The 19,605-nt window shown below is 44.0% G+C and overlaps 5 protein-coding genes across 20 annotated transcripts in view; 2 read left to right on the top strand and 3 right to left on the bottom strand.

Annotated features, from left to right (window-relative positions):
* Positions 1 to 8,339, top strand: part of LOC117142015 (mucin-19) — a 41,105-nt gene extending 32,766 nt beyond the window's left edge. For all 7 annotated transcript variants that reach the window (XM_033305912.1, XM_033305905.1, XM_033305883.1 and 4 more), the window contains 6 exons: positions 334 to 2,590; positions 2,649 to 2,877; positions 2,947 to 3,145; positions 3,220 to 3,454; positions 3,551 to 4,187; positions 4,278 to 8,339. In XM_033305912.1, coding sequence (XP_033161803.1) covers positions 334 to 2,590; positions 2,649 to 2,877; positions 2,947 to 3,145; positions 3,220 to 3,454; positions 3,551 to 4,187; positions 4,278 to 7,053 — 6,333 coding nt within the window. In that variant the 3' untranslated portion in view covers positions 7,054 to 8,339. The remainder of the gene's footprint in view (positions 1 to 333; positions 2,591 to 2,648; positions 2,878 to 2,946; positions 3,146 to 3,219; positions 3,455 to 3,550; positions 4,188 to 4,277) is intronic.
* Positions 8,340 to 8,900: 561 nt separating this feature from the next.
* Positions 8,901 to 11,851, bottom strand: LOC117141987 (small G protein signaling modulator 1). The gene is made up of 3 exons (XM_033305805.1): positions 11,590 to 11,851; positions 10,613 to 11,510; positions 8,901 to 10,492 (listed from the first exon to the last, which is right to left on the bottom strand). Exons 1-3 carry the CDS (start codon positions 11,707 to 11,709, stop codon positions 9,363 to 9,365), a joined length of 2,148 nt encoding a protein of 715 aa, XP_033161696.1. The 5' UTR covers positions 11,710 to 11,851; the 3' UTR covers positions 8,901 to 9,362.
* Positions 11,852 to 11,950: 99 nt separating this feature from the next.
* LOC117141988 (homeobox protein Mohawk) lies at positions 11,951 to 14,469 on the top strand. 4 transcript variants are annotated; one of them, XM_033305848.1, is made up of 5 exons: positions 11,952 to 12,495; positions 13,147 to 13,196; positions 13,253 to 13,659; positions 13,720 to 13,933; positions 13,993 to 14,469. In XM_033305848.1, the coding sequence occupies exons 2-5, from the start codon at positions 13,153 to 13,155 to the stop codon at positions 14,159 to 14,161; spliced, it is 834 nt and encodes a 277-aa protein (XP_033161739.1). In that variant the 5' UTR covers positions 11,952 to 12,495; positions 13,147 to 13,152; the 3' UTR covers positions 14,162 to 14,469. The 4 variants fall into 4 exon arrangements, with proteins under 4 accessions (XP_033161731.1, XP_033161712.1, XP_033161739.1 ...); XM_033305840.1 differs by having other exon boundaries at positions 11,951 to 12,071; positions 13,253 to 13,933; XM_033305821.1 differs by having other exon boundaries at positions 11,951 to 12,495; positions 13,253 to 13,933.
* Positions 14,428 to 15,450, bottom strand: LOC117142007 (39S ribosomal protein L10, mitochondrial). The gene is made up of 2 exons (XM_033305859.1): positions 15,336 to 15,450; positions 14,428 to 15,220 (listed from the first exon to the last, which is right to left on the bottom strand). Exons 1-2 carry the CDS (start codon positions 15,355 to 15,357, stop codon positions 14,496 to 14,498), a joined length of 747 nt encoding a protein of 248 aa, XP_033161750.1. The 5' UTR covers positions 15,358 to 15,450; the 3' UTR covers positions 14,428 to 14,495.
* A 485-nt stretch (positions 15,451 to 15,935) lies between these two features.
* LOC117150430 (protein split ends) overlaps positions 15,936 to 19,605 on the bottom strand; it is a 44,449-nt gene continuing 40,779 nt past the window's right edge. For 5 of the 7 annotated variants that reach the window (XM_033317312.1, XM_033317321.1, XM_033317345.1 and 2 more), the window contains 6 exons: positions 19,478 to 19,584; positions 19,237 to 19,317; positions 18,907 to 19,102; positions 18,534 to 18,833; positions 18,148 to 18,467; positions 15,936 to 18,056 (listed from right to left, as the gene is read on the bottom strand). In XM_033317312.1, coding sequence (XP_033173203.1) covers positions 17,769 to 18,056; positions 18,148 to 18,467; positions 18,534 to 18,833; positions 18,907 to 19,102; positions 19,237 to 19,317; positions 19,478 to 19,584 — 1,292 coding nt within the window. In that variant the 3' untranslated portion in view covers positions 15,936 to 17,768. The remainder of the gene's footprint in view (positions 18,057 to 18,147; positions 18,468 to 18,533; positions 18,834 to 18,906; positions 19,103 to 19,236; positions 19,318 to 19,477; positions 19,585 to 19,605) is intronic. The other 2 variants (XM_033317329.1, XM_033317336.1) reach the window with 1 other exon arrangement.

The raw sequence follows: 19,605 nt of genomic DNA, 5'->3' as shown, positions 1-19,605 counted from the left end.
AACATTCGAATGGCCTGAATTAAAACTTTTTTTATACTTACATAGGTGGGTATTAATTCTCTAACCAATATATTTGGTGGACATTGACGAACACCTTAAGTATTTGGGGTCAGACGAACTAAGTTTCGATACATGCAGTACCTTTGTCCCCTTGGGGCTATTTACAGGAATTTTCACTAGAGTTAAATATTGCAAGATCAAAACAATAAAAAGATGTTAATTCTATAATTAAAAAACAAACTTGCACCAAGTTTTTGCAAGATAAAATTTATTAGTGTTTTAACGAAAGTATTTATAATAAATATTTCATTTTTTCGATAATTTTTTTTACAGAAAATGGAGCGACAGGGAAAGATGGAACTGGCGGCGAAGGAGCGCGAGTCCCAACGTCTGCAGCTCATTCCAAAAAAATGGAACCGCCGGGAAGAATACGAATTTCTTAGAGTTCTCACTGGGTATGGTGTGGACCTACACCTCTCAACATCTATGGGTTCCACTAATGGAAGTTCCCTTTCGCCCGACTGGACCAAGTTCAAACAGATGGCTCATCTAGAGAGAAAAAGCGATGAAACACTGACAGACTATTATAAGGTATTTGTGGCCATGTGTAAACGACAGGCGGGTTTAAAGCTCACTGAATCGGAGCGCGGCTTAGAAGGCATCATCGAAGAAATCGAAAAGGAACACGCCAAGCTCATACTGGATCGCCTAGAAGTTCTTGCCAAATTGCGAGAAGTCGCTCGGAATCCCATGCTTGAGGAACGCTTAAAACTCTGCACCAAGAATGCGGATACTCCGGATTGGTGGGAGCCTGGTCGACACGACAAGGAATTGATTACCGCCGTCCTCAAGCATGGACTTTATCGCTCCGAAACCTTTATCTTTAATGATCCAAACTTTAGTTTTGGAGAGTCAGAGAAGCGTTTTATTCGAGAACTAGAAGCTCAGATTCAACGTACTATCAAACTGGAGGCTTTTAATGCTGAAAAGGCGGAGAAGTTAGCGGCAGCTGAAAAAGCTGCTGCAACTGAAAAAGCTGCGGCGACTGAAAAGGCGGCAGCAGAAAAGGCAGCTTCCGTTAAGAATGAGGTCATAGACCTTGATGATGAGCTCATGACTAATGAGAGTGTCATCAAGAAAGAATCGACGGTTACTCCCATAAAAGAAGAAATTAAATCTGAAGAGAGTCCTGAAAAGCAGGATACTGCTGATATTCTCGAAGATAAAAATTCAGATGCTGAAGAGAGTACAAAGATAAAGGATAAAGCTGATTTTAATTCAGAAATAACGGACAAGGAAGCACTAGACGAATCCACAAATTTAAATAAGGATAAATCAAGCACTGAAACATTTGTTCCAGAAATTGAAGATATCAAACCTAGCGAAGAAAAAATGGAAGTTGAGGAAGTGCCCGTTGCCGAAAATGGTGAGGAGAAGGAAGGTGCGCCTGAGAAATGCAGTGATGCTGAGGATAAGAAACTTTCCGAAGAAAAACCAAGTTCCCCTGTAGTTCCTGATGGTAAAGTGTCAGAAATGGAGGCAGATGAAGTTGCCTCTAATACAGAAGAAAACTGTTCTGGGGAATCGGAATCGCCCGAAAAGGAATGTGAAGACAAGGTTGTTGAAAAGGTTGAAGAAGAGAAGGGTGAAAACTCAAATAAAAAGGCTGAGGAACAAAAAGAAGAAACGGAAAAACTGGAAAAATCGAGCATAGAATCAGAGCCCTCTGAAAAATCTGAAACTGCCCTCGAACCCGAAGTAGCTGTGCCCAAAAAACTCACTGGCGACCAAGACATACTCGACCTAGTGGCTGGTCCTTCAGATCCCGATGATGACGAGGTGATGAAGGAAAAAGAGAAAGCAGTAGAAGAAGAATGCAAGAAGCAGGCAGCAGAACTTAAAGCCCGCTTTCCGGATTTGGAAGTAATTCAACCGGCAACTGTTAAGCAGCAAAAGTTGGAGAAGCCAAAGCTTGAAATGTGCATGATCCGTTGGTTTAAGGATTTTGCGTTAGAACGCCGTATTGCGCACATTGTCGCTTGCGTCGAATCAGGAAATTGGCCTGTGGATAGCAAATACAGTGCCTTTGCAACATGCAAGGGGGCCACTGATCTAAGCATTGCCCTTCACGAATCCATTCCTCACTTGAGCAGTTTGGAACGTCGCTCCACAACACCTGATGTCATTACCATAACGACGGACCAAGGTGTCACAAAGCACTTGCAGACCTCCCACATGCAGCAAGTTGCCAGCTCGGCGTCCGCTGCATCCACTTCCTCGGGAGTTCCCCAGGTCACCCAATCAAAGCCCTCTTCTTCCAACAGTTTACCTGGCTTGGATGCCAAAAGCATTAATGCTGCTGTGGCAGCGGCCGTTGCGGCAGCTGCGGCGGGTGGAAATGCCACCTCCCTATCGTCTCTGCTTCCCGGAATGTCTCTGAGTGCAGCAACTGGCTCTTCGGCCGGTGGAGTGAGCGGATTGAGCGTTCCAAGTGCCGGGTCTGGAGTGGGAAAGAAGCGCAAACGACACATCGCCATTGACGTGGAGACGGAAAGGGCTAAGCTCCACGCTCTGCTTAACAGTTCTACAAGTAAGTGTATTTCAAACAAAAATTGTGTTTACCCCAATTAACCTTATCTCAACTTTAGTGGCGCCGAAAGACTGGGAGAGTGAGATTGCAAACATGGAGGCCTTAAGTGGCTCCTCTGGTCGTGGTCGAGGTGGTAATTCTTCTGCTTTGAGTGGCATGCAGCCGCCCCCAGCTCATCAACATGCTTCGCTCTCGCGACAATCATCCGGACAGTTCAGCAAGCCAGCTGTCCCCGCCCTGAAGACTCCTCCTCCGTCAATGGGTGCACCAATGGACCTTTCATCAAGGTGGGTTCAATAAAATAGGTCATTAGGTTTCTCATTGTACAAATATTTATTAAAAAATGTTTCTAACAGCCTGCCTAAAATGAATATGACTGAGATGCTTAAGTCGGCTTCCAGTTCGGGAGCCATCGATTTGAGTGAGGTTCAGGACTTTTCTATGCCTTCTAAGAAATCCAGTGTACATGCTGCTTTGAGTTCCGCTTTTCCCTCGATGGGAAGCAAGAGCAAATTAGACGACACGCTTAATAAATTGATGAAGAAAAACAATTGCGTAAGTTTTAAATTGACTAAAAATTTTCATACATTGTTCAAGGCAACATACACCTTTGTTTTGTTTAATTGTAGACAATTGAAGAACCTGTTATTGGTAAGGAGAAAAAGCGGAAGAAGTTGGACGAGATTGTGCTCGGCCTATCGGCGGCTAAAGAACAAAAGACCTTCCCTGACCCATCGCTACCATCATCAAAGAAACCACAGATCCCGCCAAGCGTATCGGTGACTCCAGCAAACCTTCAATCCTCATCCAACCAGCAGTCAAATCAGAAACCCTTTACTATCACTGTTACCACAGTGCCTGGAAGTGAGTTTGAGTCTCTGCGCTTTTACCTTTTCACCAGCCGAAGATTGGCATCCATCTAATAGGATTTTTCACTAATCGATTGTATCTGTCTTTCAGAATCCAAGAGCGGCTCGTCCAACAGCGGATCCGGCACAGGAGGAAGCTCGTCGGCCAGCGGCGGAGGAGCCGGCGGAAGCGTCTTAAGCGCCCTGCAGAATATGTCAATGGGAGGTCTGTCATCCAAAGACAGTCTCAATGCCCTCTTGGCACAGACAATGGCCACCGACCCTCAGACGTTCCTCAAACAACAGCAAAAGATGATGCAGTTCCTTCCGCCTGCTCAGCGGAAGGCTTATGAAAACATGCTAGCCGAGATGGAACAAGCCATGAAGATCAGTTCAAAGTTTTCAACAAACTCACCCCACGACGTCAAGGTCAACAAGTGGCTTTCAGACATGACAAGTCCACTAGGTGACCAGCTCAGCATTGATTACGTGGGAGGAGGTGGGGCAAGTGGTTCGGGAAGTGGCAATAGTCGGCGCTCAAACCGCCAGCAGGGAAACTCACAACAATCCTCAAGTGCAGCCCAACTGCAAAAGCAACAGCAACAACAGCAGCAGCAGCAACAACAGCAACATTCGATGCCCGGGCCTCAGAATTTGACCGGAGAGGAGCCCGTACCAGTAATCAATAAACAGACAGGCAAACGCTTGGGAGGCAACAAAGCGCCGCAGCTAAAGAGACTTATGCAATGGTGAGTGTTTCATAAAAATTGAATATTCAGCCTTGACACAATTATCTGTAACAAATTAATCTCCGATATAATAATATTTTTATATTCTAGGCTTACGGAGAACCCCAATTACGAAGTGGATCCAAAGTGGCTGGAGCAGATGCAAAATCCCATGTCAGCACCGTCCCCAAAGCCCGCATCAATGGAGAGCAGCTACGGCTCCTCGGCAGTGAAATCACATGGTCGTCCGTCATCTAATTCGAGTAACACCTCATCATCGTCCCACACCCAACAGCACCAGCAATCATCTGCAGCTCAATCGCAAGCGGGAGGGAACTCAGGCAGCTCCAAGAAAAATTCACGCCAACAAACTGCGGCATCAGCTGCACTGGATCAAGCTGCTTTACAATTTGGCTCCTTAGCCGGTCTGAATCCCAGCCTGTTAGCTAATCTTCCAGGACTGGGCGCATTTGATCCCAAGAATCCTCTTGCTGCATTTGATCCAAAAAATCCCTTGCTATCCATGTCCTTTGGAGGAATGCCCGGAATGGGTAATATTCCTGGACTAGGTAACCTGAACAACATGAACCTATTTGCCAGTTTGGCAGGAATGGGAGGATTGGGTAATCTTGCAGGGATGGACACTCAGTCGCTGGCTGCGCTTATGGCTGCTGCCGGACCAACTCTTGGCGGATTAAGTGGTGCATCCGGAGGAGCGGGATCCGGCAAGAGCCAGGCGCAGTCGCAATCATCCGCCACTTCGTCATCGTCTTCGGCTAGTAAAAAGAAGCAGCAGCAACAGCAACAACAGGCGCAAAATGAAGCTGCTCAATTGGCAGCTGCTATCAGCGCAAGCACTGCGGGATCTGGCGCATCAGGGGGAAAGAACGCAGCTGCTTCTGCATCACAATTGGCGGCCGGATTTCCATTCCTATTTCCGAATCCATCATTGCTGTATCCGCCCATGGGACTAGGTGGCCTGAATCCGTATTCCCTTGGATCTAGTGGACTTGGTTCCGCATACGATCAGTTGGCTCAGCAGTATAACCTGCTAAATGGAGCCACTTCATCGGCCTCAAATACGAGCTCCACGCAGTCTAAGTCGCATCAGTCGCAATCAAAATCCAGTCAGTCCAGGAATACCACAGCATCTGCCAACTCAGCAGCGAGTCTGATGAATGCTATGGCCAGCATGGGCGGTGGAGCTAGCACAGTAACCACGCCTTCAACTTCAGCATCAGGATCAGGACGTGGCAGGCAATCAAGCAGCAGAAATCAGTCCCAAACCACACCCACAGCAGCAGACATGGCTCAACTCAGTAGTCTACTTATGCCAGGAGCGGATCCGCATCTTCTCGAATCCTTGAGCCGTATGAGCAACATGGATTTGGCGCAGGCAACGCGTCTGATGAGCTCTCTGGGAATGCCGCCTCTTTCAGGAACCCCGAGCTCTTCTGGTGGAGGTAACACATCTACAAGCAAGAGAAGCAGCCAAGCCGCAAATGAAGCCAACGCTCAGGCCAAGGAACAGCAAAAATGGTTTGAAAGTTTAGCCCGAGGAGCTCTGCCAACTGATTTAGCCGCGCTTCAAGCTTTCTCGCAAGGCAAAATGCCATCAACATCCGGATCAAATACGGGAACATCCACTTCCTCTAGTAAGAGCTCGAAAGCAGCCGCTGCAGCAGCGGCAGCTCAATTACCACAAATTCCTGGCATGTCCAGCGATTTCCCCCAGGCATTTTTAGCTGAAATGGCTGCACAGGCAATGGCGGCTGCTGGCGGGTCCCTTCCTCTTAGTGGTCCAGGCTCATTAGCTAGTTTGGCTGGCTTAACTGGTGGCTCGGCTGGAGGTGGTGGTGGTTCTTCTGCCTCCGGAAGCACTAGCCACTCGTCTTCGAAACGACAGCGTGAGCAGGATGCCTTTAAGCAACAGATGGACTATTATACCAAGACCTTAGGTCTGGGTTCAGGAATCTCGCTGATACCCACTTCCTCGGCGGGAGGATCATCTGCATCCTCTAGTACAGCAAACGCTGCAGCAGCGGCGTATGCTGCGGCTTTGGACGCAGAGCAACAGCATCAACAACAGCAGAAGGCGCTTTCCAAACGGTCACGTGCGGATATACACCCCACAAAGGAGGAACTGGCCGCTGCTGCCCTTGCGGCAGGCTTACCCCTTAATCTTGGTGCCAGCATGAGTAGCATAGAAAAGAGTCTAAGAGGCGGAAGCAGCTCCAGTAGCAGCTCTACACCAGCGCCCATGTCTGCGGAACAGGATAAAGTTACATTGACTCCCCTTAATGCCTCTGGAGGCGGATCAGGCTCCTCTTCCAGTTCAGCAGCTGCTGCGGGACTGGCAGCTAATCTGCCCAGTCAAACTACAATAACCATAGCTCCTCCCATTAGCAGTGGAGCCAGCACTAGCAGCGAGCGTTCCGAACGCTCCGAGTCGCGCATTTCGCTAACCATAACAAATGCAGCAGATGCCGCGAAGCTACCGCCGCCCTACGAAGAAGCCGATGAGCTAATTATACAGCCCATACTCAAAAAACCTACCGCTGCCAATCCAGGCAGTAGTCATGGCGGAAGCGTGGACGATCTGGATACAGCTGAAAATACTTCAGCTGCTAATCTAAGTGGCTCATCCTCCAGTTCTGCGGCAGCTGCGGCTGCAGCTGCAGCGGCGGCTGAAGAGAATCGACGTTCCTCCAACCGCTTGAAGCGTCCGAGGTCTGGTAACGAACAAGGATCTGGATCCGTGGAAGGACAACCTCCTGAGAAGCGACGGGAGTTGCGATCCACTCGTCATACACGCTCTTCGGCAGATGCCAGTACGCTTAATCTTTCAACTGGAAGCGAATCGGGAGCGGAGGAACGGAACGAATGAGTATTGCGCAGATCCGAGCGCCAGCGCTAGCAGAATGACACGGCCCATCCTAAGGGCCGGAGAAAATCGCGTAGAGAAGAAGCCAACACGGCCAATACATACAAGTCACCGGAGCAGAAAATCAACGACAGAAAGATGATGAGAAACCAGCTGCAGATGCGGATGCAAACGAGATCGAGGCGAAATTTAAATGCTAGGTTAACTGTTACCACTAGATCCCTTAAGCTTAAAGTTGTGTAAAGTATAAGAACCATATATAATCTATATATAGAGATTAGGAGCCAATTTGGAGAAAACGGATTTGGGTTTGTCTCAACGCCATACAGTTCGACACTGCTGCAACTCCGTCTGAACTGGAGGGCAGAGCGCCTTACCCATGGCTTACTCAAGTTTCATCTGCTGCTTATATGGCGCTTGATAAGTCAATAGTGTCCCTTACTCTGGCTGCTTAATTATTCATATAATTACGATCATAATTAAAAAGCGCTTATAATTTAATTGTAACAAGAGAAACAAAGTGCTGTTGCACGACGAGGATTTTCCGTTTAAATTATTGCTAACATATATAATTGATAAGCGACAGAAAAATGTTTAAACAAAACACTATCCATACATAAAATGTAGAGACACATATACTTGGGTTTCTGGCGCTGTCCTGGCACATGCAGTCTCTATACATATATGATACCTGTACATAATTCATAATCTTAAAATGACTCGCATGTCTTAACTGTTTTTAATATAGTAAGGCACCATGTATTCGCCTCATACTAAACCATTTTCCACACTTCCACCCCCAATATGTTGTATACTGAACTCTCTATTCTCTATGTGTGTCCCCGAAAGCGACGTGTAATTTTTATCATTTTAATTTTGTAATTAGTAAATGTGAAAGGAATGGAATGCTATTGGCGCAAATCAATCTTTCAAGCGTATATTTTAAACTCTTGTATTTGTAATTCGTATGTTTTATTATACACTTGTGTGTCCCAAGAACCACAGACACCAACATGCAAGTCCTGGCGCGTAACTAACAGGTGGGAAGTGTTTATTGAAAAATAGAATTTTTTAATTAAATCAATTTTGTTGTAATTGAGAAGCCCGAGAATATGAATCTTGCACGCTTGATGAGCAGCAATGCAATATTTAGATCATTTTGTATAATTATTCAGCTGAGTAAATGAATTATGGACAAATTTGATCCGCACTTTACGAGAACAATTTATTTTGATACATTAACAAGGCACACAAAAAAAAAGAAAGCAAAACAAACAACCAACATATATTGCATATTTAATTTGTAAGTATTACTCGTAATTAAAATTATTATATAACTGCAGAACAACAAACAAAAGCAACATCAACCAGAAGAAGCAACAACAGCAAGTAACACCCAAGCATCAACTATTGATATTGATGATAAATAAATATATAAAAAATAAATTTTAAAAATTACATTAACATGCGATTTATTACTGAGCTCCCGGGTTTTTTTATGTATTAAGGTAGCGTGGTCAAGTATGCGATTCGTATGCCCTGAACGGAATTTTCAGCAAGGCATTGCCTTGATCACCCACCACGTACCGTTCCGGGATATGGCCACCCGAATACAAATGGCGAGTCCAGTTCTTAGATGGATTAAGTGTGTTTATACTTCAACCGTAGTATCCTCAAAAAGCATATAAAAGCAATGTTCTTTATGTGTGAATTTTGGAGTTGTATTTAGACCTTTTTGCTATGCATATGTAATGTACTTGTATACGGATGTATATTCACAGTAATTGACTAAACTTAAAAAAAGACAAAGGCGTGTTGAAGTCCGATAAAGCAAAGTGATACCTAAAATGTTTTGAGTTCACAGGCACGAGAACTAAACTCTTTATATATTTAGAGGTGATCGAATATAGGATGAGGGTGTTTTGATTTTGGGGTGAGGGAGAAAACTTACAATAATTACAAAAAAGTACAAATGTATAATATACAATATATAAATCAGTGTATCCGCTTGGCCCGCCTCGCTTAGCTTCGATGCGATAGTAAACTTTAAGTCTTATAGTCTAAGCTAACACTGCCCCAATGTTTTGTTTACTAAAATATGATTTCTTACGGACGCTTGTGAGCGACTCGTGCTTAACACGGAGAAACAGTCAGATTCTCGATTGATCTTTTTTGTAACAGTGAGTTTATATGAACCGCAGATATAATCTAGTTAGGCAACCATCTTGAAGGGCAGCGTAATTTGCGCATACTTTTCTGAGGGCTATTGGCTTTGTTTTTTCCAGGTGTCCATCGATTTTATTCCACTTGAATTAGTGGAACTGAAGAAAGAGGGAGCGTTCGCAGGCCTCCTCAAGCAAAGCTTGCTGTTTAACCTTCTCCTCGGGAGTGAGCTCTTTCACCAATTCGTCGAAGCCATCGTCCGAGTAAGTAGTTTCCTCATCTACCATGCCCCCATCAATCTCTTCACCAGCGGCTGCTGGCAAGAGTGGCTCGCCTATGATGCTACGTATGTCATTGGGCAACGTTTCAGAGGCCTTGAGCTGCAGATAGATACCCTCAGCTACCTGCAAGGTTTTTTGAACATCTATGTTTCCAGACAGTTCGTTTACGTGCTTCAGGATTTCTGTGAACTCATACTGGCTGTCGATAATCACTCTAGTCTCTTGATCGAGGATGGCCACCGAGAACAGTAGGTGGAAGTTGGGGCAGGGTAGCCGAGTCCACAGACATTCCCATAACTTCAAAACGTCTTCGTTGTTCAGCTCCCGCTTGTACCAAACCAAGAGCCATCTGAAGCAGAAGTACATGTTGTCCGAGTCGTGGGATCTCATGTAGTTAAATAGCGGGGCATTGGCAAATTCAATAAGGCGACGTATCTGCGCGAACTGCGTCTTCATGCCCGCCTGGTCTATGTCAAAGTTGGTGAACACCAGCTCCATGAAGCCCACAAAGCACCAGAAGGTGTCCACCTCGTTTACCTGGATCTCCAAAATGGGCGCAAGCAGATCGGACATACCCTGAACATAACCAAGATCAAAGTTATACATCACGTATGTCATAAGGATACCTTGGAGAAGGGTTAGATTGGGATTATCCTCTCCGGCAAAAAATTGCAAAGAGCGATCTGTGCGTTTCACATCTTTTTCAATCTGGCACTTGCGCTCTCGGTAGCCACAGAAATTCGCCTCCTGGGTCGTAGTCATAGCCAGCCACTGGGCCTTCATGTTGTAGTACTCAATAGACTTTTGCTTACGGCGCTCGATCCGCTCCACATGAGTATCAGACCAAAGGTAGTAATTGAGAAGGAACTTCCAAACCTCTGGCCGCAGGCTCTGCACGACGCCGCCGCGGAAGATGAGCTCCTTGATTTGGGCGCTATCGGAAATTCGGCCGTCGGGCGTCTGAAACTCCAGCCACTGCGTCTCGGTTAGGGGAGGACCTGTCAAATAAAAATTATCAATAAACTTAAGTTCGGAACCCTAAGAATTATTTCAATTAGTAAATTCTTAAGCTTTTTTAAGTGTCAAGAACTCTCTTTTAAGAATTAATATCAACCCACCTCTCTCCACCCGCTGGCGATCAGGCAAGTTGTTAACTATTTTTTCGTCCTGGGCATTAAGAGTTTCCAGCTCGCTGTCGGCGGGAGACTTCTCTGCACTGCCCCCACGACTCTGTCCGTTTGAGGAACAGGCACTATTGGTGCTGCCACTTAGCCCAATAATTTGATAATTGTCCGGTGAAGTCTGCCGATCGCCAGAAATCAAGACTCCCGGCCTAGATTTGGGTGAGCGCTGGAACGGAGGCTGTACGTAATCGGGAATGTTGCCCAGGAATCCGGCCAGCTTGTTGGGCAGCCAGCTCTCACGTGGCAAATGGCTTGCCTTAATCTGGCCAATGTCAAGTTCAGCAAACGTCTTTTTCAATTTTTGGTTCTCGGTGGTCAATATGGCATACTCCTCCCCACCGCTGCGACTAGTCTCGGCGTTCTCGATTAGATGCTGATCGCGCATGGAGCGCACAAATAGGTCTGCGTTTCCATGCTGGAAAAAGAACTCGCTGTGGACGCCATTAGCCCCTTTCCGCATAAAACGGATCGTCTGTCCGCGATGGCGCACCTCTACGGAAGACAAGTCTTCCAGTTGGGCACGCATGATTCGCGAACGGGTGGTCGCTCCACCGCTCGGTTCAATGGGTCTAGTGTTGAAGGCACGGCACTCGGAGGTGGTGCGTGTTCGCCCGGAAATCCTGTCTACCAGCGCCCAGTCGCCCTGATCCTGGCTGTCGTCCGCAATCATGATACTGTCATTGGGCTGCCACTCCAGCAACAGCCTCCTGCGAGGCATTTCCGCGAGGGATCGCGAATATTCCACCAGGGAGAGGGAGCCGCTGGTGTTCAGATCCGCGATGTGCTCCGCACTAGCTTTCTTCAGAAGCACGCCGTCGTGGGTAAAGAGGATCTTTGGATCGTGTAACGGAATAACATAATGGCAGTAAGGAAGGAATATCCATGAGTCAAATGAAAAACGAGACACCTACATTTCCCGTTCCCTGCTGAGGCAGATTCTGCACGTCCTCCTCCACAGAAGACAACTGCGACTCGCTAAAAACGCCCAGCTGCACCTGGTGACAGCGGTCATATCGCACCGATTCGTCCATGGCTGCCGGCGATTAGGTCTTCTTGTATTATAGTTTTACTTAGCCCGTGCTATTACGTTTCAGATATAAACAATTGTCCCACGGAAGGTGCTAAATTTTACATGTCAGCGTTTTGTTTGGGGGTATTTTATCAACGAGGTAAAAATGGCCACATTCCTTGACTTTTTTCCATCGGTGTGGCAGCCTTAGTTCACAAGAAGTCTGGCAGCCAAATTAGTCAATTGCTATCAGAATTGCAAACTGTTAATAGGCAATACTTCATCGTGCTTGTGACTCAAAATGTTTTATCTCGTTAAGGGTATAAGGGTATAAGGGGCCATGCGAACAAAAAATGTCCTATCTCTAGAATTCCTCGAAACGGCGTAAGTTTTTCTCTGCTTCTCTAGTCTGCCTGCAGTTCCATTCATAATTAGTTTTTATAAAAACTAGTAATGATTTTATCTTGTCCGCCGACCCCACATAATCACTTCATAACATTTCCAATCGAGAGTGAAAGTAATTCGTAGAACAACAGAGCACGATCAATTTAGTTTCTCTCGACTCTCTTCGATTTCACCGAGAACAGAGATCATTTTAAAATAAGCAAACATATCTAGTTGTATTTTGTAAATAGGTTAAATGAATCTGTCTTGTTTGATAATGATCTGCGTTTCCTCTTCGGGGTGTTTTGAAAAGTTTTCTCAGAGTTTAGTTCGCCCGAGAGCGTCGGGCAAAGCACAAGCACTCGACAATTTTAAAATTATAAAATATAATGAAACATAATCGGAAAATATAAGCCAAATACAGGTGGGTGAAGAACATTTTGGAGCTAAGCAATAAAAAAATAGCTTAGATTTTCAAAGCGTCTGAAATATGTATACGTATATTCCAATTTTAATTCGGTGCGGAAAAACAAGTCTATAACGTTAAGTTCGAGTTATATAATTAATGTTAACAAAATGACCTAAGAATGTCAACAAATGCGATGCATCTTCTACGTAATTGGACCGAAAGTTTCCAGACATCAATAGTGTAGTAACTTTACATCTTAACATATGTGAGTTTTGTCACTATTTGTCATTATTATTATTTTTTTTTTTGCGGATTTTATCAACGAATGAACAACAACCTTAATGCGAGCAGATTTGGGCAAAATAAAGTCCCTTAACATATTTCTACTTCTGTTACGAGAAGTAAAATACTCTCTTGATGGCTGTGATATCACCATCTGGCTCTCGAACTCTCCTGCTATGAGATTGGGCAAACAAAAATATTTATTTCGTTATTTTGAGAGCAAGAAAATATCCACAGAGACAAAAAACATGAAAATCGGCGCGCCAGAAATAGCACCACCCACTGAAAGTTCAAAAACTAAATTGACTTACACAGTATTTTTAACAGAGATAGCGATGTGTGTGATTGTGCGTCAGTTCATTAAATTACTTTCCTCGTTTTTAGAACCTCATGGACAAGTCAACGCGGCCAAAACGAAATCGTCGACATAGCAGGTAAGATTTAAAAAAATTGTCTTCGCATGTAGTTATTCTTTTTGCGTGTTTTCCAGGCGAGCCTGGCCACCGGAGGAGGAGCTGCATCCAGCATCCCGAGCCACAAAGAGATTATTTACTCCCGACATTAAGAGGATGCTAAAAGACTGGTTAATTCGTCGCCGGGAGAATCCCTATCCTAGCAGGGAGGAGAAAAAACAACTTGCTGCAGAGAGTGGACTTACTTACACTCAGATTTGCAATTGGTTCGCAAACTGGCGAAGAAAGCTTAAAAACTCGGAGAGAGAGAAAGCCAAGAAATCCTGGGGCCATCTGATCAAAAATTACAACCACAATGCAAGGGGTAATGTGGAACAATTTAGCATCTCGTCGGAGGATAGCATTTGGGAGGAGGAGATGCACTCATGTCCTGGGGAGGATGACGAAGGCGACGATAATGACGAGTTTTCCAGCCACAGTACTGGTAGCGATGGCAATGCCAATAATGATTCTTCATCCCCGTACAAGCCGATATTGTTTTTAGGATCTGCAGGTCAGACCGAGCGGATACCCATTTTATCAGCGCAAACAGGGGGCAGGGCCAAGTACAAGCATCAGATGATGGAAAAGTATCTACGAGATAGTTCCCCGGCGAAAACGACCAGTCAACAGGGTACGCAACTCAAGAAGTGGTTGGAAAGTGCAGCAAAGTTTACACCGGACAGGAACAATTATCACATCGAGTGGAATATGACCAGGTAAGGCAATTCGGGGCTGGTATGGTGAATTCTGATAAATAAAAATCGATTCACTTTAGGCAGAAAGCTAGCAGCAATAGCAGTTGTGGACAAGCGATCTTTACCACAGATGTGTCTGGGGCTGGTCGTGGTGGACGCTGGATGCTTCATCATAAGGACGAATTGGAAGCGGCAGAGGCCTTGGCCAACCTCGCCTTCAACTGCAGGCAGCGCTGGCACCATATCTAAAGACTGAAGACTCCGGAACTGACGCCATCATTCCAGCAGAAGTTTCAGGCCCCGCTAAAAAGTGCAATCTAGTCAAGTGGGCTTCTTCTGGTTTTCATTTTCGAACTTTACAGTACAATAATCACACGTTACAGGATTTTCTTCGAGTTAAAAACCCTTTAGACCAACACTCATTTAAATTATGTGATAAACTAAGTGGATCATATTCATGTAAACGTGAAAACCAGGTTTCGCCGAGAGTTAACAATTACAATTACTACAGCTAGTTTAGAGTGAAAAACAATTATATAATTTTTGATTTCTTGTTATTTAACAAACTTGACTTTTTGGACTTCTACGTAGACTCTGGCGTTTCCTCATTCATCTGGTTTTTAGCATGTACATCAAGGACTTGCACAAAACTGTTCTGATGCGCCTGCAGTTGCTGAATAAGGTGGCCAGGTGCTTGACTAAGGGTCTGGACAAGTTGTGCCTGGGCCGCATGCAGGCCGGGCATTTGGGCGTAGGCCACAAGCTCGTTCCTACTCAGCATAGTCTCCTCCACGATGCCTCCCAGCAGGACCATTTGCGGCACCCTGCGAACAATTCGTAGCAGTGCGGCAGTCTTTTCCGGGTCCGGCGAGAAGACGATGCAGTGATTGGAGTGGAACAGGGGCACAATCGCTTCGTAACGAGTATTCTTCACCGCCTGTTCGATGATTTTGCTGCCGTAGGACTTGAGGTGCAGGTTCTGCTTGTGAAGCTGAACGCGCACGCGGAATATGTCATCGGCGGTTATAGAACTTAAGTGAAAGAAGGCCACCAGTCGGGAATGATCCAGCCAATTGCGCACCTCTCGTGCGATAATTTCGTTGTATGGATTCTCCTGCTGCTGTTGCGTGCGCTCCGCACGCGTTTTGAAGCAGCTCTTAGCTTTTGGGAGCTCCGGATGTTTCGGCTGGGTGACTGCGACTACCCGGGCACGCTCGTAGTGCGGTGCCTTCGGCCGCTGTATATTGATCTTACCCCTAAAGCGAAGAAATTGTAGCGCAGGAGTACTGCTCTTGGCCAGGGGAAGGCCTAAAATCATTTACAAATCAGTAAAACCTTGTACATAGATGTTGCATGTTACACAACAATTGTCTTGAGCCAGGCCAAGTTCAAATTGACAACCTCTATAATCCGCGCAACTTACTTCTTTGTATCAGGGTCGTCATGCTATAGAACTGTTTTAAAGTTTCTAATCTCTAAAACTAGGAACTTCTCCTTATTTAACTTTATCTCTACTAAGACGATGTTTCTTCATTCCTATCGATATCGCCAGATATTTGGTTTCATCGATATTTCGCCGGTTGGCGTTGCCACCTTGCTTCGGTTAAAATATTTTTAGCTTGAAGATAAGATTAAAAATAAAATAAATAGTCACTAGATAGTTTGATCAAATATTACAATTTTAATCATGTGTGGAGGACTATTTATTTGAAGCCTATAAGGTTCTCACACGATATAGGAAATATGCCGAGGGGAGAATAAGAAAACGAGTTAATTTTTTTGCTACCAATTCCACACTGCTTAAGATTGATAAAAATAAACTCCAAAACAACACCCAAAACGAATGCATAGGTATAGAATTTATTTAATTACAGTTATAACATTAACATCTATATATATATATATGTATATATATAATGTATATATGTATGTATAAGTTGTATTTCGCTATGGGGTTCGATTTGGATTGACGGCCCGAGAAACCTATAGAATCTGGGATCGGAGAAAATAAAAACAAACCAAATGTATGAAATAAGTGTAATTTAATCGTTTTCTTCAATGTAACTTAGGAAATAACTAAAAAGTCTCTTAAATCATACAACTTATACATTAACATTTGTTTAACAGCGCTTCCTATGCTTCTTCTTGAAAACGTGTTCCTTTTATTTTCTGAATTATTCACTTTTAAACTTCTTTTGTTTATCTGTTTCTGGGTGACCATTTATAGATCTGATCTCTCGTGTTCTTGTATCGTTAATTATGTTATATAATGTACAGATTTCTTTTTAGTTTAGTTTTAAAACATACAACTAAATACACGCTAAACACTAATTAAACTGTATTTACATTTTTTACTTGTTAGAGCCTAAATAATTTAAATATGTTACAGATGTATTTTTTATTTTTTGTTTTTTTTTTCACTCGTGTGTTTTGCTTTTTATATTATTCCGGTTACATAATTTACAAGTCGTGTAAAAACTTACGTTTAAGTTTAGGGAGTGTTCAGAGAGGGTAGCATATAGATTTTTGTATTATTTTGTGAGTGGTATGTTTACGTGTTGGTTTTTTGTGGGGTGTCAGAATTATGGTATAAACATAATGGAGGATCCTGAAACTACCCAACATTGTACAAAGTTTCGCTCACAAAAACTAAAAAGTGGGAAATGGGAGATCGGAACACCTACATTTAGATTTAGACCAGGGCGTTGTAGTTAGGTTTGTGGCAGTGGTGAAAGTGTTAAAAAATGTAAATAAAAACAAAAATTTGCCGTCTTTTGCAAACAAAAGACCTACATCGTCAAATCGAAAAACTATCGGATCTTTTACTAGAATAGAACTCTGGTGCAGAGTGAAATAAACACGAAGTGAAACGTGTCGGAGCTTTAAAATAATGAGCTTAACTTATTAATTATAATTAAATACGCGTCTAGATAAATAATCGTAGTATAATGTATGGGTGTGTATGTTATCGTAGGAAAAGCCTCTGGGCGCATCTTTAAACCTAATTGTGCTTAACAGCGTGGGCGAAAGTCCGGACTCATCTAAAGTTCTTTGGGTCTATGCTAGGCCCCGTATACTAGTTTTATATGCAGGCATTCCATAGAGCCAAGGAACCGATCTGTCAAAAAATGGTCTTTTGTTCAAAGGCGGAAACTTTGTATAACGTGGTGTAGTTACGTTTCTATCGAATTAGTCGAAAGTTATTCACCAATAAAAACTTAATCGTGTTAGGATTAGGATCGAATATTAATATTATGTGCGGGTAGTAGTATGCATAGTACAGTAAACAGTTAATATGTTGTAAGCTTTCTGTAACATTTGTTTCAATTCAATTTGTATGTGTAGGGTTTTGTGTTTGTTTCCTTTTTTTTAAATAAGCAAAAATAAAACATTATTTCTTGAGATCAAACTTAACGATACTTTGCAAGCTTTTTCTTAAAGGTTTTTAATTACGGAGAGTTATATAATTAATTTAGACAAATGTTTTGCTTTCAAAGTGTCGGAATTTAAAGGGTTTTCTTTCGTTTTGTTTGAGTCTCTTGCGGATCTCTTTACACTTTTATGTGATCTTGGCCTCAATGTACTTTTGCATTCTTGCATTTATTTATTCAAACTTTAGTTTGCATGTTTCAGCTTGTTTACGTTTTTTTTGTTTTGTTTCGTTTTCTTTTGCTTTTTTTTAAACTTTTGCTTGTTTAATCGCTATTTAAAATTACTTAAAATACTAGAAGAGCGTAACATGTTTTTGTTGGTTTCTTTATCTGGTTCCTCTCATGTTGTTGTATAAGCCAGTGAAGTTTAACATCTGGGTATATATTATCGTTCCAAGTCCGTGGGTTTGGTATTTATCAGTGGTTTAGACAGTGGCGATGACAATCAGGAGGTGTGCCAGCTCGGCTACGCGATTCTTAAGATCCGGAGCGGCGCGCTCTAGGTTTTCATTAGCAAAATCGCATGACGGAAATATGTGTACCACGTAGGCCGCTTGCTCACTTCCTGGAATGGGTATGTTCACGATGCCGGCTGCCATTTTCTGTTGCAAATAGGTAATGAAACCGGTCTGGAGGTTCCTTGAATGCTGTAGTACATCGGCGTGATCTCTTCCGCATGGCAAAGCCAACAGCATGCAATGTTCCTTGTCAACCTGGGTGTTTTAAGTAAATGATATTAGTGATGTTCACACCTTTAAATCCATACATCATGTAAAGAAACATGGTTTGTTTGTATATACATACTTGCATCTTCTTGGCTACTCCCTCCAGTTGTGTCTGCTCTAGTCGCATTCTTTGCGCAATCCTCAGCAACGGTGTATTAGTCTCTACCAAACTGGGAAGCGACGCTCTTGCCACATTAGGGTTTCCGTGCACAAAGTGCATTTGGACAGCGGCCTGATCTGTTTTAAGGGCCAGTAAGCCCTGCCACATTACCGGATATCGCTGCAGCAGAGTAACCAGCGAATCACCTGGGGGCGGTGCCATCGCTGGTGGTGCTTGCTGGGCGGCCAATTCCATGCCTGCAGGCAAAGCAGGTGGCAGATGTTCCTGCTGTTGTTTAACTGCGATTGTAAAGTCATTCGTTAGATATACTTTGTTACATTGGATTGCGATCAGTAGATACTTACCGACAGCTGCAATCATAGACATGCGGTCCATCTCATCCAACTGCATATCCATTCCCTTGCCTGGATGATGGTGGCTTCCTGGCTGCACGCTCCCATCACGACCGATAAACGGACTTCCAGAGGAAACTGCAGGCATTTGTTGTGGCACCACCACACTAATGGTTGCAGTTGGGCGATGGGCCGGCGGTGGTTCCAGTTGTAAGGCACCACTCTCGTACAAGCCCCTTGATGCAATCTCGCTGAAATGGGCCGGAGGAATGCGGGTATTGTGTACGTAAACCTGAGCCATTTGGGGAGAGTCTGGAAGAAATAATGGGTTACAGGTTATTATGAGATTTAAGGAGTCAATAGGCTTAAAACTGTAAGAACGTACCAGCTGCAGTGCGATCCTGAGGACTCTGCAAACTGTGTGGAACTGCGATGGTCCTTGGAGGTCCACTACCGGGGCGTCGTAACTCTAGCGGCGGACTGCTGCCCATCTTGTCATCGTAGTCGCCACCTCGCATTAAATGATGCTGGTAGAGCATAAAATCCCTGGATGCAGTCACTCCTCGATACGTAGAATCGTTCTGAAAAAAAAACGAGTGGCAGAAAATTTTGTAAGTAAATGTTTTAATTGAAGTACCCGAATTAATATGACTACACGAAGAAGTTAATTTGGTTACGCTACATGAAAGCTCCGCAAGTAAAACTTGTGTATTACCGGTGTTATGGGCGAAGCCTGCTGATGAGCTGGAGGCGGACTCTGGGTTCGCCGTCCACTGACATAAGCACCCAGGTCATGCTGAATCCAAAGTTAGCAATTCGATTGTAAAATAATTTAGTGGTTAGTAAAGAACTCAATTTTAATTTTAAAGGTTAGCCATAATTATGTTTAAATAAAGATACATTTTAAAGACATATGTAGCTCGCTTAAATTAAAAGTATTATTCGTTGTTACTTACCAGACTGGCGTCAAAAGGTGGTACTCCAGAAATGCCGGGTGGTAAAACTAATGGAGATACTCTCGGCTGGCTCTGCGGGCTTATGTTTGGGATGGCTGTGCGTATACCTGTAAAGATTTTAAAGTTAG

The sequence above is a fragment of the Drosophila mauritiana genome, chromosome 2L, assembly GCF_004382145.1.
Source record: "Drosophila mauritiana strain mau12 chromosome 2L, ASM438214v1, whole genome shotgun sequence".
NCBI lineage: Eukaryota > Metazoa > Arthropoda > Insecta > Diptera > Drosophilidae > Drosophila > Drosophila mauritiana.
Note: the sequence above shows the minus strand (reverse complement) of the source record. Positions and strands in the feature narration are given on the sequence as shown.